This window comes from Chiroxiphia lanceolata, chromosome 13 (genome assembly GCF_009829145.1).
Source record: "Chiroxiphia lanceolata isolate bChiLan1 chromosome 13, bChiLan1.pri, whole genome shotgun sequence".
Lineage (NCBI taxonomy): Eukaryota > Metazoa > Chordata > Aves > Passeriformes > Pipridae > Chiroxiphia > Chiroxiphia lanceolata.
The window spans coordinates 7542260-7560227 of NC_045649.1; the positions used below are offsets into that span (position 1 = coordinate 7542260).

The window sequence follows — 17968 nt, forward strand, 5'->3', positions numbered from 1 at the left end:
CCCAGGTTTTCCCTGGACTCAAGTGTTCCTTGAGGCTGCACCAGGGCTCCTGCAGTCAATAACAAACCCTTTTATCTGGGTTTTTTGAACTTTAGTGCTCACATAAAAGTGGTCTCAGCAACATCCCCTGACACCGAGCGCATGATTAACGAGGCTGGGAGCAAACAGCACTTCCTGGCTTTGTCTGGGTGTCTGAGGCCTCTCCCGCTTCCCACCCACAGCCCAGGCCTGGAGGGGTGGCTGGACCAGCCCAGTGCTCAGGCAGGAACATGGAGCAGCATTACTGGGATTTTTCTTTTTCATTCGTACTCCCTTTTAGTTTCATGAGCCTGAAAATACCCATTCCCAAGCCTTTGCTACCCTGCCCGTGTCCTTTTCCAGATCCTGTGTGCTGGACTGGCCTGGGCCTGGAGAAGATCCACAGGCAAAGCTCTGCAGACATCTCCCTCCATTAGTAACTACTTTTACGTGTTCCCTCTCTCCCAAACAATTTTTACAGGTATAATTCCCTTTTTCAAACCCCACGGGAGGCTCAGTGAGTCCCGAGCCTGCTGAAAACCCAAGGATGGAGATACTGGAAGCTCAGTGGTTCTGCTGAGGACTGACCTCCCTGTAGGAAAGCTGTGTTTCCTCCAGGATGCTCCTCTCCATGTCTCTGCTCATTGTATTCTCCACTACAACCTCTTGGAAGCCCTCTGGCTGCTTCTGGACCCTCTACCTGTACCAGCACCATATTTTCCATCTTCCACCCCCACGGCATCACAGTGTTGGGCAGTGGCTGCACACACCTGCTGGAAGCCCCAGATGTGCTCTGGAAGGCCTCAGGATCCTACAGCTGGAGCTTTGCTCCCAAACACGACGCTTTCTCTGGCGCAATTCCTTGGGTTTGCTCCCTGGGAAGAAATGCTCCAGCATGGGAACTTTTCCAAGTGAGCCTGTAGCAAACATGGATGTGAATAACTCATTTCATCTCTGTGCTACTGCCTTATCTGCCCAGTAAAGTGCTTTTCATGTCCCTGCCAGGCATCCCAGGGTGTCCCAGCCCTGCTCCTCCGTGTACGGTCCGTGTCCCACTAGTGAGTGTCCTGTTGACTTGTCTTACTGAGGGTTTTATATTTAATTTGCCAGAGTTTATTCTCTCCCCTGCTTTCCTTCTTTGGCCACAACTGTCACTTTTGGAATGATATCTTTTAAATCACTGATGGCACGGGTTATTCCACGCTGGCTTGTGGAGATGTTTTTCTTAGATTACTCTAATTCCTTCACTAAGAGCCTCTAATCCCATCTGGGAGAGCCTCTGAAGAGCCTCTGGGAGAGCCCTGTCACACACGGGGTTCTTGTAACTCCATTCTCATTTCCTCACCTCCACCTTCCTCCTTTTGTAAATAAATATTTAGTTAAATGCTACTGTGGTCTCAGGGTTTGGTTTTATGAGGTGGTTGGGCTTGAGCAGATTCTCTCTTCCGGTGTTACTTCCCAAAACAGCCACAACACTCGGGAGTAAATCAAGAATTGCCTTTTTCTCATGAATTCTCTCCTTGTTCAAGACATTGGTTGACTGTGGCACCTAAATTCAGTATGAAATTTGTGTGTAACATCTACTCAGCCCATTTGGGCATCACTTGCTTTACTCCTGTTTTTTTTTCCATGGCCCTTCTAAGCTCCATTAGGATTCCCTGCCCATTTCTTCCCCTTGGGATGTGTGTGTGTGCTAACAGAGCATCCTGGGCACCACCTTCTCCTTCAGGAAGGAAAACCTCTGAGCTCTGCCATGTGCACACCCAAAATCAGCTCTTCCACCAACCCACCTCTGTGAGCCTGAGCATCCCTGCCCTGGTCCTTTCCCACTGGAATATTCTCCTCTTCAGTGTGGAGGGACATGGGAAGGAGGGATTGCAGCAGAGGATCACTTTCCCCTTATGAAACTTGATACTTGCCTGCTGCTGGACACTAATTCTGCTACAGCACAAGCAGCAGCTCCAGCATAAAACCACGGAGATACACTGGGAACTGGGACATCCATCCTCTGCTCCCACCTTGTGCCTAAAGCTCACCCATTTTCCCACTCCCTTGGTTTTAACACAGGCAAAACCAGAAGAGTTATCTAGAATTTCAAAAAGGAGGGTGGCGATGGAGGCCTGCATGCTGCCATGCTCCTAAATCCATCTGCAAGAGGAATACCTGGAAACCCAGGGCTCAGGTGCTGATGGATGTGGGATAAACAAGGCAACCTTACATAAAAGAAAAGTTTTAGAGGCAAAGACCAGCAACAAGAGAGTTGTAATTCAGCTTTCTTTGTTAAAAAAACAAAACAACCCAAAACATAGAACAACCCAAACATTCAACAGATTTGTTAAACCACAGACATAAAAGAATCAAGAAATACTACAAAAAATACATTGCAAGAGACATCTTGTTTTACAAGGCCATTGGATTCAGGAACTACTGGCTGACCAGTGGAATAGCTGTGTTGCCAGGAACACAAACATTGGGAATAAACAGCGCTTACTGGAGAAGTATTAAGACTAAAAGATATTTACCCCTTAAAATAAATAGAATTGTCATCTACAGCAACATTTAAATTAGTAAAATATTTTTTTTAAAGCAACCAAATATAACAAAATTGTCAATCAGATCTAGGTTTTTTTCTTGTGTGTGTTAAGCTCTTTTGTGTGTGTGTGTTTTAAAAAAAAAACAACAACAAAAGTACAAAGAAAAATATCTCTGAAAAGTCAGATTCTTCACCAGGAGTGAATGTCACCCTTTGTTCTGTGGGTCGGAGCGAGGTCTGGGAGCCACTCTGAATCCTCCCTTTGGAAGGGTTTAGGTGGGACACAGATCTCTCCCTGCCCCCTGAACAAATAAGGATGTTTTTCCCTCTGTGTGACGTCAATCCCAGTGCAGGGGCTGCAGCCCCACATCCCGCTGGATGTGGGAGATCCCCTGGGCTGAGCTGGACGTCACCCCATGGGAATAACTCAGGTGTAGCTATAAAGTCTCTTTTAGGCAGTTTAGAAATTAATTCAGTGTTTAAAAAAATACTTTTATTTCTCTCATTAACACTTCAACAGCTGGAGGAAGCAACACCCCTTCTCACGTGAGGAACAGGGAGGGGGCAAAGCAAAGAAATAATCCTCTGGATATCGGATCCTTAGGGGATGGCCGACCCTGAGCCACATCTCCTACCACCACATCTCGTATCATCTGCACCAAACTGGGAGCTCCTGGTGCCACCAAGCCCAGCAGCATCACACACCTGCCCCACCCAGCTCCCAGTTCCAGTTCAGAGCGTGAAAACTGGGAAGAAACTCCTCAAGAGCAGGCAAACCCAGCGTAATCCTGCAATTCCTCAAGAAGCCACCTGAAAAGGAAACCCCCTGAGCATCCCTCAATGCTGAGGTCTCCTGGGATGCCCTGGCACGGAGGAGGGAGCAGATTCCCATCACTGCAGGGATCTCCCTGGTCGGCAGCCAAGCCCTGGCTCCGGCTGTGCCGGCCCATCCCGCAGCCGGAGATGCTCCAGGGCCGGCACAAGGCGACCATTCAGTGTGTGGGCTGTGCCCGCGTCGTGGCACAGACCTCATGGCACAGCCCCGGCACCAGCCCCGGAGGAACCGGAGCCATCTGCCCACTGGGCTGCCCTTTCCCAAGCTCCAGGAGGGAGCTTCATTCCAGCCCTTTCCCAATCACCCTCCCTCCCCTTGGATTCATTAGCAATGGAGTTGCACAATGGGTGGATGGAAAAGCTGCCATCCCACAGGAAAGCCCCAACCAGCCAGAGTGTTGTGTAATGACAATATTTGGCAGTTTCCTTATTAATTTTTTTTTTAATTTTTATCTTATATTAAAGCCCAAGGACACTGTCGCCTTGGCTGAAGGCACAGGTACCTTCCCAGACTGAGTGGAAACTTTCCCTGGGATTCCCCACAGCCAGATTGGGACTCTGCCACTCTGAACATCTCTCCATGGCTGGGAAGTCACAGCTAAAGGGAAAAGCTCTGTTCCAACACCGCTTCTCCTCGAGGGCTCCACTCCCACTCAGACCCACCATGGAGGAACCCTCGGAGGAGCCCAGTGCCTGAGCCACCCCCTGGGACAGGCCTCGGAGAACAACAAAGCCACTTCTCAGGAGTTTCAATCCAGTTGAAGGGTCTTTAAAGTTTGTTCAACTGTGCCAGAGTCCCTTTGAACTTCGGAGCCACAGAGGGAGCCACTGAAAACAAAAGCATGTTTACCAGAACAGGGTGTCTCAGGTGGAAAACACTGCAAATTCTGCAGGAAGCTGGAAAAAAAAATCATAAAAAAATCCACCCAGGATGACATAAATCCCCCTGATTTTTGGCTGGGAGCATTTTGCAGGGCTGAGCAGGGCTGGGTCCCCTCCTGGTCGGAAGAAGGTTTCTCATTTAGAAAGAGGAACCCAATGGGCACGGAAGTGCCTGGCCATCAGCTCCTGCTCTGTTTAGCAATCCCTGCAGGATGCTATTCCATGAACACCCCAAACAACTGCCTGTCTGGGAGGCTAAATCCTTAAAAACAAGTTAAGAGCAGTAATTGAAGGGAGGGTGGTACAAGGACCATGGGATCACTGCAGAGCAGCCACGGCCCCGCAGTCGGACTTGATTATCTTAAAGGTCTTTTCCAACCTGAATGATTCCCTGGTTCCATGGACACAATGGCTCCAGCTGTACTTGCAGGACACTCATATGAAATAGGTTCATGTGGAACCTCATTCAGGTCCCTGTGGTTGCAGTGCCCTTTGTGGGAAGGGTTTATGTCCCTCAGTGCATCGCAGCTGTGACCAATCACGGGCTCCAAAGAGAAGCCAACAGAGAAACAACACACAAATCCCACATCCACTGCTGGGAATGACAAGGAATTTTCTGTGAAGTCTCTGTTGCTCCCCTCGCCCTCCCTGACACACATCTCATTCCATGTTTGAGGAAAACAAGCAGCAAGGAGGTCTTTCACAAGGAGGAGCTCTCCCCTTTCCATACCAAAATCCAGCTGACCAGGGCAAGTCGAGGGCAGCAGATGCTGCTGTTGCTGATCAAAGGGACAAGCTGTCACTCTGGACAGCAGATGCTGTTGGAAGCAGTTTCTCCCACTGGAGAATCTACTTTACTGTGTTTTCTTTAGCAAATGAAATTCAGTTTTACCCCCTCGCTCATTATCTCCCAAACCTCCAGGAAAAAATAACCCAACCTCTTCCAGCCACGTCACCAAGCTCTGGTGGAGGGGAACTGTGGGGGTCAATGAATCCAGAAAGAAAGAAATCAGGTATTTTAAACTTTGAGATGTGACCCGTGGCTGACTAAATTCAACATTTTTTTGTCATTTTGTCCTGGTACCTGGTTCAGTTTTCCTTAAACCTCTATTGCCAAGGAGATGCTGGCAAGATCACTGTGAACATATGGATCAATGCCAGAACCTGTAGGTTAGTACATGAGAAAGATCTTCAGCAGCAAGGGAAAAATAGTGAAAATTCATAAACAGCAAAGCAAGCAAGTTAAGGAATTCATTAAGATCAGGTAATTAATAAAAAAATATTTCTTAGTGTGATGTTTCCTCTTTAAAACCAGCGTGAAACGTTCACCAGGAGGACATCGCGTACTGATGGTCATCACTGCTCAAAGATGTGTCCAAACCAAGCACCCCCCACCTTTGGGAGGTCTGGACCCATTTCTGAGCTCTTGGATGGGACCTTGGTGCCAAATGACATTGGGTTGAGGTGGCTGAGAGTTTGAATCCCTTTGCTTTGCATCCCAAGTAACTCTGCTGGGAAGTTCATCACTGGGAGCCCCTACACTGAACCCAGGCCCTGCAGGAGCTGCCCTGACACCACCACAGATAAAAACGTGCAGAGCAGGTGGAAGGTGACAGACTGAGGTCCTCTCTGCATGAAACAGGTCCAGCAGGAGCGGTGACTTCCCATCACCACCCTGCCAAAACATCTCAGCCTTCAGCTGGAAGAGATGCCAAAAAGTTCAGGTTTTATGATTTACCACCTTATTTATGCAACACCCCTCCACAGGCACCAGATCCGAGATGCTCCAGTTCATTGCACGTAGGTCCCTGCACAGCCAGGCACTGGCCAAAGACTTTGGGTTCTGCCCTGGAGATCCACACAAACCAGCTGCAAGTCCCCACAATTCAGCTCAGCTCCAGGAGAGCTCAGCACTTCAGCGCAGGTGAAGCAGCACCTGAGCTGGTTTGGGGATCTCCACACTGTCCTGGGAGCTGGTTTGGGGATCTCCACACTGTCACCTGAGCTGGTTTGAGAATCTCCACACTGAGCTGCCAGGGAATAAACAACCTGACAGCCAAGGTTCTCCATGTGCTGATTGTCTCACCCATTCCTGCTGCACTCGAAGCAAGAGCTGGTTGGCAAAGCGAGAGCAGAGAGCTCACGTGGGCATGGCCACACACCTGGACAGGAGCTGCACCTGCCCCGACACTCCCCAATGCTAAAGAGCTTCAAAGGACAAAGTGTGAGTGAGTACCATGGTGTCCTTAATGCCCCTCCACCCAAAATAACCCCACGCTATGAGGAGAATCCAGCAGAAAGCTCTTGGAGGATCCCGGCTTCCCAACGGCCGAGTTTATAAAAACACTGAGGAGAAAAAGTAGTTCAACGAGCCACTTGCACAAAGCACAAGCACAAAGATCTGCAGCAGAGAGCAAAGCAGCTCAATGTGGGGAGAAGATGCTTCTGAATTCCAACTGATACCAGAGAGCAGAGGCACAATGAGCAAAGTGTTCAAGAACTGCAGCTTTGCTGAAAATGCGACGCTTTTGACCAAATAAAGCAACGTGTTCCTAAGAGGACAGTTGGACTAATTGGGAACTAGAGGGATTTTGGGTGTGCTCAGGGGATAGGATTGCACCACCCGTGACAGCCAAAGAGGATTTCACATGCACAGGGTTTGTGCTCAAGGATCACTCCCAGAATGGGAGGGTGGTGGAGGGATCTCACCAAGCCAAACCTGATGCACAAAGGAGGCCCAGGCCCCAGGCCAGGCTCCTCAGAGCAAAACACACCATCGTTACTCCAAGGGTGCCGAGGCCCTGGCACAGGCTGTCCAGGGAAACTGTGGCTACCTCATCCCTGGAAATATCCAAGGCCAGGTTGGACAGGCTTGGAGCAACCTGATCTAGTGGAAGGTGTCCCTGCCCATGGCAGGAGGTGGAACAAGATGAGCTTTAAGGTCCCTCCCAACCCATGATCTACAGCAGCCCAAGGTGAAAGCCAGGCTCCAGCCACCTGCCTTTTCTACACCCCAGACCCAGTTGGTCCCATCTCTGTGGCACATTCCAGAAGAGACACAGTGTGATGGAGGGCACAGCACCAGGAAACGCACGGACGGACCCTAGGGAACATGCCAAGGGCACCCCACCCTTTATTTCTCCTTGCAGATGGTTCAGGGGCAAACACAGATCACACCAAGGGCAATGAGCAGGGCCATGTGGAGAGAACAATATTGCTCATCCCATGCTGGATGAAAGCCTGTCCACAAAAAAGCATGGAATGAGCAAGCCAAGGACTTGGCCGCCTGCTCATTGCAGTTCCCTGGGTTTATCTGGAGGAACTCCACCCTTGGGCCTGCACCTGCCCCAGTGCTCCTTCACAGGGCCATGGGATGGGCATTCTGGTGAAGAGCATCCTGGAGAACTGGCTCAATAGCAGGGGATTAGATCTAGAAGTTAAAATCCAGGTGCTGGCAGGGGAGTGCTCTGTCAGGAACATGATGACAGGCAGACACTAATTCTGCTCTGCCTTGTCTCACCTCAGCCACTGCCAGTGGACAGAACCCAGAGTGTCCAGCAGCATGTCTTGGTGTGAGTTTGTGTGTGTGTGTGAGCCAACACCAGCCAATCTTTGTTTCCCAACCACCCCCTTTGGCCAGGAAAGGCAGGTGGGGCAGGCTCAGGCCAACCCTGGCTCTGTGACAGCCCCAGGCACATCTGAACACCCAAACCAGGTTCCTGAGCAGATCCATCCTCATCTGGGGCATCCCAGCCCCAAACCAGATGAGCCCACCCAGAACCAAGTACAGCCCTCGATGTCGCACACACACAGATGCTGATGGGACAGGCAGGACCCCTTTGGAAATGCCCTTTGGAATTCCTCCTCCTGGCTCGTGTCCATACCAAGAACTCATCGCAGGGTCACCCATGTGCCAGGGGAAGGTGGGGATGGAGGGGCTGGAGGAGACAAGGCAGAGCTGGGATGTGGTGTCAGCAGGAAGCGGCTCCCACGGGGCTTCAGGGCCTGGGATCTGGGTGTGAGGGAGCAGATTCTTGTGTCGTCCTAAAATAAAATTGTGCGTTTCCTCGAGCTGAATGTCTCTGCTTTTCCTGCCTAGGATTCCTGAGGAACCACTTCCATCAGCTTCTGGCACAGGACTGTCGCGGAGACTGGGGAGGAAAGCAAAGGAAAGGTCAGGGATCACACGGAGGGGCCCAACATAAATCTTGGTCTGGGCTCATGAGAGAAGGTCTGACTCATTTGCCTTGCAATTTAAGGCTTGAAATAACCCACAGGATACTCCCCACTCATTCCCAGAATTCCAACACATAACAGTGGGAGCTCTGCTCTTGCAGCAAGGATGCTCCAGGAGAGGCTCTGGGACTCTGGACACCAGTGATATGGTAACTCATTTTGGATGCCATAAGAGTGAGCAGCCAAAACTGAGTCAGGAATGGGCATGGAAAATCCAAGGTGAAGCTTTTACTTCCAATTTTGTAATCCATGTGAGCCCATGGCCTCTTGGAAGGACAAACCCACCTAAACCCACCTGTCCTGCCCACAGGGCAGAGGCCACTGCCTGGCCCAGGGCAGGTGGGAGTAAAGGGACCATTTCAGGTGCAGGTTTGCCCAGGAAAAGGTGTTAAACTGAAGGAACTTTATTTTTCCACCCATTAGTGTTGGTGGCCGATATCCAAACACTCCTCTGCTCCCTGCTGCTCCTGTGTTTGGAGATCACAACATACTCCTGCCTGGTAAAACTAACTCTAAATACAACCAGGTCAGACTCAAATCAGTTGGAGGTGCTCAAATTATCTGCAATATATCAATAAATACGGGTTTAAAGGTCATATGTTTCTAACTGGATGTTTGCAGGATTATCATTCTCTGTTCCCAGAATATTTTCTATATTTTCTTTACAAGCCTCTGGTGGAGAAAAACAATGAATATGGTAATTTGCCACCCAGGCACTGCAAAAATGGCTTTTCCAGGAACTGAGCCTAATACTCAGGATAAAAAGTGAGTGTGGGAGAGGGAAACAGAAACAGGGAAAAAAAGAATAAGGAGTGCTGAGCACTGCTCTGAAAGCCTTTTTCTTCCTCATAAAACACCCAGCTAAGGCTGGGCACTTCTTGTCTGCTTTTCTAGGTCAGCCCGTTGTAGGAGAGCCGGGAGGCAGCTGGTGGAGTTCAGTTACTTGGACAACATGGATTGACTTTCTGGATTCGGTTGTTCAGGCAGAGGTTCCATGTGCCAAGCACAGCCTCTCCATCCCTAAACACACCGTGGGGCAGTGTCAGCTGTTGGAAAACCTTAGAGCAGATACCTTAAAAATAAACCTCCTAAGAGAACACATCCAGGGGACTTTCCCCTCCCTCTGCTCTGCTGCCACGGTGTGATGCCAAGGAAAGCTGTGCCTGGATCCAAAATGTTAGCACTGGCTAAACCATGGATTGGGATTAATTGTGAATTTTCAGCAGTCAAACAGAGGCCAACTGTGCTCAATTCCTCCTTTTCCCTTCCTACACCATTGTAAAGGGATTCTCTGCTGAGCAAAGGCTTGGCCCTGGGCTTTTCCAGGAGGAGGAGCAATGTGCTCAGGGAATTACACTCTACTGAGTAATAACAACCTGTTTTCCAAGATAAAAAAAAAAACCCTAGCACATGGTATTTGTCCCAAACTTTGCAATTATTGAAAGTCAGGGTGCATTTTGGGTGCTTGACAGACATGCTAATAATCAGGTTAAAATTGTCATCATTAAAGAATGGATCAGAGCCAAGACTTTGGAACCTCCTCCACAGGAAGGAGAGCCAGCGCTCCCAGCTGTAGGATGTAAATGGGAAACTGTTCATTTTGGAGCAAGAACTGCACCCTTGCTCCTCACTGTGGGTACTTACAGATGCCTTGGAGAACCCACTTGGGCTTGTTTTGCCACCAGACCCCAAAGAAGTAAAAAGGGATCCCACTGAAGATGATGGCGAAGCCGATGGCACATTCCTTCGGCGTCATCCAGAAGGAAACAGCGATGAGGAACAGGCAGGCCAGGATGAAGAAAATGGGCAGGCAGATGTTCACCTGAGCAGGGACCAAGGAACAGGTCAGGAGATGTGTTGGGGGAACAGGGCACACTTTCCAGGGAAGTTTATCTGGCTGTACAGCCTGGGGAGGGACAGAGTTCACATTCCACCATGGCCAGGAGCCTTTCTCAGCACCTCTCTAGATCCCAGTTCCATATTTCCATGATGCCTTATACAAAGCACCTGTACCAACAGCCCCAGCTTCAGCAGCAGCCACAGCACAAGCCATGGCATCCTCAGGGCTGTTCCTCGGGGGACTCTGATCAGGGCACCCACTAAGAAACCCAAAACCACTAAGGAAACACCCCACAAAGAGTCACTTTGAGAAGGCATGAGCACAGCCCTGGGAGTTTGTCTCTCCCTGGGTATTGTTGCCTGGCAGAGACACGACTGTGCTGAGGGATGAGTGGGAAACATGCCCTGAAGGCCATTAGACACACGGGGTGACACGATCTTGGCCTCCTCCCAGATGGGCCACGGAGCTGCCAAGCTGGCCAAGGACACAGGGAACAAAGCTCCCAGTGCAGGGGCTGCTTTAGAAGAGAACTATTTTAGGGGAAGTCCCTGATGGTACAGAGTGTTTCACTGAGACCCACAGCCTGGGATCTGTCCTGGGGAGTGCGTTAGTCACGGAGAGCTTCCCGCTGTGTTATCCCACCACATCCCGTGTCCCTGACACCCTGAGCTCCTTCACTCTGTTGTCCCCACGGCCATGGCAGCTCTTTGTCCTTCTGCACCAACTCCCATTCAGCAGCAGGAACATCTCCATTAGCTAAAACCCCACATCTCCCTGCAATCCCAGTCCCTCTCCCACACAGGAGGAGCAGCTGACCCTTCCCTGGTGCTGAGAAGGGACTCAGGGAGGACCCACCTCCCATTTTCCACCGTTCTCACCTTGATGGGCCTCTCCAGCTCTGGCTTCTTGTAACGCAGCCACATCATCCCAATGATGGCCAGAGCCACACACAGCCAGTTGAAGAAGCTGAAGAAGTTGATGACTGAGAAGATGTCGTTGGAGAAGGCGTAGAGCAGGGTCATGACACACTGAACGCGGGGAAAAAGCCATTAGCAAAGGGAGCAGTCAAACCCACGTATGATACAACACTAAACACAGGGATTTTAGAAGAACTGCCTGCCAGGAGAAGGATCATGTTAATTAATTTTTACTTTTTTAAGCTATTTTCAATTGGTGCCTGGAATGATTGTATAGAATCATGGAATGCTTTGGGTTGGAAGGACCTTAAAGCCCATCTCATTCCCCTCCCCTTCCACCAGACCAGGTTGTTCCAAGTCCCGTCCAGCCTGGCCTTGGACACTTCCAAGGATGAGGAGAATTCAAACCAGAAGTGGTCTATGAGGATATGATGAGAAGGGTCATTCTCCTGTAGGTGGATGCAGGAATGGCTGTGACTGGAGGTGGGAGCCCCCCTCCAACCTCTCTGATGGGATCCCACCCCCACCCCTTCCTGCCCAGCCCAGCCCCGGTTGTTACCGTGAACACGAGGGATGGCAAAGGAGTGAGGAGCCTGGGGTGGATCATGGACAGGATTGAAGGCAAGTGTCCCTCTCGAGATCCCACGAAGAACAGCCTGGAGGGGGACACAGAGCAGTTACACCCCTGCAGGCCCAGCTGGGCTTTGTCTGCAGCACAAAACAGCGACAGCCCGAGCTCAGCCCAGACCAAGGCAGCAGGACTGAAATGCCAATCCCTGACTTAGAAGGGAGGCTGGAGATGGACAAAGAATGCAGGAAAGATGTATTTATCTCCATTCCAGAGAGAGCCTTAAGTGACTTTCCTCAGACAGCCCCAGAGATGTGTCAGAGCCAGAACCATCTAAGTCCCTGTCCTGACCCGTCCTTTCTCTCCTTCCTGGGAGGGATTCTCGGCCCTGAAGTTTCACAGCTTTCTGCTTTTCATTAAAGCCACTTTCCGATCATCACCGAGCCTGTGTTTGTTTCTGTTTTGTTGACTTCAACAGCACTTTGCCTGAGGAACAGAAGATTAAGACCACTGGAAGGTTTCCTTTAATCTGGGTATGGTTTTAAAGGCTGACTTTTTTTCCCCCTGCATTCCCCACATGGCCTCCAGACCCTTCAGACTTTGTGTCTGCCCACAGCCACTCTCTGGGGGACAACTCCAAAAGAAGAGGAACTAAGCACAGCTTGTAAACAAAGCCCACAGGATTGAGCAACAAACCTACCGGGAAGAAGTGAAGAGAGATCCATTGACCGACCCAAAGCACGACAGGCCAACAAAGACAGGGATGATCCAGGACATGACACCAAGGTGGTAGTTCCCAAAATCCTAAATGGGGGACAACAAGAGATATGTCATACCCAGAATGTCCAAAAGAACTCACAGCTGCCTACAAAGGTTTAATCTTTGCAGAAATCTGAGCAAAGGACATGGCTTAGTGCTGAAGCTGTTACAGAGTTTTCCATATTGCCATTTGCTGCTCCTCTTTCCTGCAAAAGCATATTGTGGAACTGTTAAACTGAAGCAGCAGCCAGCCCTTCCCTCGGGGTCAGGACACACCATTTATCAGAACAGCCATCGGGAAGTTCAAGATCAAACGGAAACTGAGGAGCCTCAAACACGGAGCCGCTGCCAAGTGCTGAGTCAGGACCTGGGACACAGCCCTGGGGACATGGAGTGTCCTGGAGCTGCAGTTTTTTGTCACAGACTGACCCTGTGCTTCTCCATTGTGGTTTTACTCCAATTTATATTGATTTCCAGCCTTTGCTGTGATATTGATTTTCAGCCTTGCAAAGGCTCGTGGCTGCAGCAATGGACACAACTACAGCAACATCCCTGGAAGTGTCCAAGGCCAGGTTGGATGGGGCTTGGAGCAACCTGGTGTAGTGGAAGGTGTCCCTGCCCATGGCAGGGAGTTGGAACATGATGATCTTTCAGGCCCCTTCCAGCTCAAACCTTCTATTATTCAATGCAACACAGGCTGCACCTCCAAAAACTCAGCACCACATCCCTGTGGGCTGGAGCAGGGGCTTGGTGCCAACCCAAAGGATGGAGCACTGTCACCTGAGTGGCCCAAACCAGCTCATCCTGGGCTGGGAGATTCCCTTTGAAGCCTTGAACAATCCTGGTCACACTGTTTGCAAGCTCTGCTCCTTCCTGAAGCAACCAGGATTTCTGACCGCCGTGGCATTTTAATTAATAGAAGTATTATTTATCTCTCTCAATTAAAACAAGGAAGACACAGAGAGAAAACAATCTAGTTCAGTAATGACTGAATGACCTTTCCCCATGAATATTATGCTCTGGTAACTGATGAGAAGTGACAAGGCCAGCAGCCACCTTTCCTATTTGGGAACTAAGAGCAGCACTAACTGCTGCCCACCCTCACTGTCTGCCATTAATCCCACTTGGTATCACGCTGTTCTCCCCAGCTCCCATCACAGCTGCTCTTTATCTCCTGTTAAACATCAGGTTTTTTGTAAGCAGCCATGACCAGCCTGGAACAAAGCAGGAGATGTGAGCAGAGATTGCAAGTGTGATTTAACCTGCCCTGGAAAAGAGTCCTGTTGGAGCAGCCCCATCTTACCACGGCCACGGCCTCGGACGTCAGCATCTCATTTGTGGACAGTGTGGTGAAATAGGCCAGGTTGGTCAGCACATAGACCAGAGTGACCACGGGCAGGGAGATGATGATGGCCAGAGGCAAGTTCCTAGGAAAAAACATACACTGTCATGGAGAAGTTCAGAGGAGGGAGCTGCTGATCCCAGGGATTGCCGCCCTCCTGCGCTCCCTCAAGGTTTGTTTGAGCCCTTCTGCTCTTTGGCTCCTCAGCATGTCAGGTTTCCCAGCCACACTCTGCTCCCAGGGCAGAGGAGATGCCCATATGGGAATGAGCTGCCCAGGGAAGTGGTGGAATCCCTGGAGGTGTTCAAGAAACATGTGGATGTGGCACTTGAGTACATGGTGTAGTGGTGCTGCATTGACAGTTGGACTTGGTGATCTTAAAGGTCTTTTCCAACCTTAACAACTCCACGATTCTCTGAACAGCCTGATGGAGAGTGAAGGATTATGGCAAGAGGGACTTTTTCCATGGAGAGGCTCTGGCTGCCTGAGCAGGAGTCCAAGATCACTGCAATGGCAATTAATTAAAAACACCCAGTGGCATTAGCACGTGGATTCTCTCCTGGGCAAAGGAGACTCACTTATGCTGCTGGGTTTCCTGTGGGAGATGGGAAGCTCAGGGACCCAGCTGGCAGTTTTTAGCCTCTAACTCTGTGCAGATGGATGGGCTGAGGAAACTCAAGGAAAATGAGTCCAGACACAGCCTGAGTGGGTCTGTAAACTGGCTGTGTTGGTACAAATTTGCCTTTCCAAACAGTTTAACTTCATTTGCAAATGGAAACTGAAAAAGAAAACCCTGCTTGGTGCCACGTCTAATTGGTCCAGTGGAGCTCAAAGCCACAGGAGGAGAATCAAATCCCATGACTGCATTCAGCAGACATGCAAAGAATTGCAAAATACAACCCCCCTTTTTCTAACTGTTTCTGAAGAAAAGGGAGTATCAAATCCTTCCCAGCACGAACGAATCACCACCAGGGTCAGCCAGGAACGGGCTCTTTGCACAAGTGACCCTGAGACTCAGACCCCAGTGGCTCACAGGGACCATCCCATGAGCAAAAGGGATTTCTCAGCATTGTCCTGCTTTTCTGTGGGCCATCCTGAGCTCATCAGGCCCCCGAGTAACCCCGAAAGGCACGAGCAGCACAGGAAGCAGCTGTTGCTCAACAGGATGGGAAGAGCACGGGACAAACACATGGACAGCAGCACAAACCCTCTGCTGGGATTTTATACAAGGCACTAATAAAACCCTGAGTGCTTCTCCCTTGCCCATAACTCACAGAGGTGTCACGCCAAGGAAGCAGGGCTTTCCAGCAGCACTGATATCAGTGGGACAGGAAAGCAGCGTAAACAACAGCCCTTCTCCTACAGAGATTATAATTCTGCTTCCCTGATTCCAGGGAGGAAAGAGGCCATTAATTTATCTTGTTTTCTATTTCCCCAGATAAAGACCTTGGCTTCTAGGCTGATCAGCAACCCCTGTTACACACACGAGGAAGAGGCTTCCCCAAAATACAGGTCCTTCTCCCAGGGATGTCATCCCAGGACACACACCCACCTGTAGGGATTTATCATCTCTTCTGTCACAAAATTCAAGTAATTCCTGGAATTTAAAAAGAACAGGGGTTCATTCTGGTTAGTCCATGGAACATATAAAGCCCTGCAGTTTAACTCATCTGCACGGGGATTTCAGGAGGGGCACAGAGATGGCTGTGGGAACACTTGGGATGGCTGATGCCTAATTCCAAGACCTACAGTACCAAACCTGCAAGGAGCAAGCCAGGGAGAGCTGAGAGCCTCTTCCAGTGCCTAAAGGGGCTCCAAGAGAACTGGAGAGGGACTTTGGACAAGGGCCCGGAGTGACAGGACCAGAGGGAATTGCTTCCCAGTGCCAGAGGGCAGTGTTAGATGGGATATTGGGAAGAAATCATTCCCTAGGAGGTGATGAGGCCCTGGCACAGGTTGCCCAGAGAAGCTGTGGCTGCCCCATCCCTGGAAGTTTTCAAGGTCAGGTTGGACAGGGCTTGGAGCAAGCTGGGATAGTGGAAGGTGTCCATGCCCATGGCAGGGGGATGGAACAAGATGATCTTTAAGGTCCTTCCAACCCAAACCATTCCATGATTCCATGATAAGGAGGCTGCAACTGGCCTGTTTTCACAGTAGATTGAGCAGCTCCTTGTGATTGCAGGTGCTCAAAGGAGCCCTCCAGGAGCTTCAGTTTGGTATTGAAATTGGTGTTGGGATTCAGTTCCCAAAGAAAAGAGAGAGAGGGAGCATCTTACCATCCTCCATAGGCAAAGAGGCCACTGTACAAAGCCAACACGATGTTCCCAACACCGACCTTCGTGCCCTCGAAGGAGTGCTCAGGAGTCAGGTTTGACACATCACCTGCAGGACACAGGAAAGGATCAATGATGGGCTGTGAACCCCAAGGGCCTCTGGGGGGGGTTGAAACAGAGAAACCTGGAGGGAAAAGCTGCTCTTAGGATTAATTATCTTAATTATCGTTCTGCTGCATTTCAGGTTATGCTGAGAGCACGTGCCCATCTTCCTACTGGGCTGATTCCTCCAGTCTTACCAGTGCTTAATTCATCTGGATTGATAACGAGCCCCAAAATTATGTGTCTCAAGCAACTGGCCATGAGTGACTCCTCCAAACTTTCTCACACTGCAACGTGCCATCTCTGAGGTGATCTCCCAGATACCTTCTCCCTGGGAAGAAAACATTCTGGGGACCTTCCTGCTGGAAGATGCTTTGCAAACACAGATGTTGTCACGTTGTCCTCTCAACTGAAGGCTGCTGGTGTTCGATAAAGCCCCAGGATTTCCTCCACTTCCACCAGCCATCCAATAAAGCAGAAACCCAGGATTTCCTCTGGTCCTACCAGCCACCTGACAAAGCAGAGGGCTGTGGCAATCCCTTTGATTGGGGGAAGTCAGGTTCTTTGGGGCTTGGATATCAGAAGTCACCTTCTTTAGGGCCCCACGATGAAAAGTTCCTGTTATGGATCTGCCTTTGAAAGGAACAGCCAGAAATAGACCCCTCGATTGTCCCTCTGGTCCCAACTGCCCCGGAGCAGCCCAGGGTTTATTTATTTTGCTTTCAAATGCTCTGCAGTTGTTTTGTTCCCTGCCTTTTGATGTGGGGCCTGGATGTAGGGCTGAGATGGTAAAGCCACATTCCCATTCCCAGACCTGCCACTCCCCTCGGTGCGGAGGGAAGAGGGAGCATGGTGGGATCCAGGGGCACCTTTGCATCCAGGAGCCCTGTGGAAGCCCATGTGATTTCTCTTAGGGCACAGATCTTTACTAATCACCCCAGCAACTGCATCACATGGCCATCAGCAGGGCCTGGAGCTTAACCCTTCATGTCTCAGCACATGGAAACCCAGGATGTGCTGCTGGAAAAGCAGAGGGATGCTCAAACATGGGGCATTTTCCCTCTGGGTGGCCTCTCTTCGAATCTTCCCCTCCCCTACGCCACCAAAAGCCACTGCTGCAGGGGCTGGGTGACAAACCTGGATGCACAGACCCTGTAACACCTCCCACTCATCTTTCCACTGCAAGGAAAGACGGATTTTTCCTGACAGCACCATTGGTCTGTGGTGCATTTGTCACTCGTGGGACTGCTCCAAACCTGTGCCAGAGACATGGAGCTGCCCCATGTGCGTGGGAGAGCTCCCTTTTCTCTTTCCGTCTCTATCCCTGACCCTCCAGCTCCATTCCATCCTTTGCACCCTGGGCATTGCTCCCTTCGCCTCCTTTCTCCCTCCTGCTCCTGCTAAATCCTAACCAGGCAAAAAGATATTCCCTATCACGGTGTGCAAAATGCTCTCTGCTCACCCAGCTGCCCAGGAAACCAGCATCCCTCTGCCTTTTCCCTGGCAGAAGCTATGCCATTTGCAAGGGGGTGCTGTGGGTATGAGCTGTAGGAGAGCCAGGACCACAGGAGCAGCTCATCCACCATCTGGGAATCCATCAGGAGTGGGAAACCCAGTGCAGGGATGTCCAGCAGGTGTGCAAGGCTCTACTTGTCCAGATCCCA

The 17968-nt window shown here is 50.4% G+C and overlaps 1 protein-coding gene across 1 annotated transcript in view; it reads right to left on the minus strand.

The window, feature by feature from the left end:
• Window positions 1-2263: 2263 nt before the first annotated feature.
• The window catches only part of SLC7A5 (solute carrier family 7 member 5), a 38372-nt gene continuing 22667 nt past the window's right edge, over window positions 2264-17968 (minus strand). Inside the window, exons 3-10 of the mRNA XM_032701045.1 lie at window positions 16206-16311; window positions 15482-15526; window positions 13891-14014; window positions 12529-12632; window positions 11820-11916; window positions 11222-11371; window positions 10148-10325; window positions 2264-8418 (exon numbers count right to left, since the gene is read on the minus strand). Coding sequence (XP_032556936.1) covers window positions 8363-8418; window positions 10148-10325; window positions 11222-11371; window positions 11820-11916; window positions 12529-12632; window positions 13891-14014; window positions 15482-15526; window positions 16206-16311 — 860 coding nt within the window. The 3' untranslated portion in view covers window positions 2264-8362. The remainder of the gene's footprint in view (window positions 8419-10147; window positions 10326-11221; window positions 11372-11819; window positions 11917-12528; window positions 12633-13890; window positions 14015-15481; window positions 15527-16205; window positions 16312-17968) is intronic.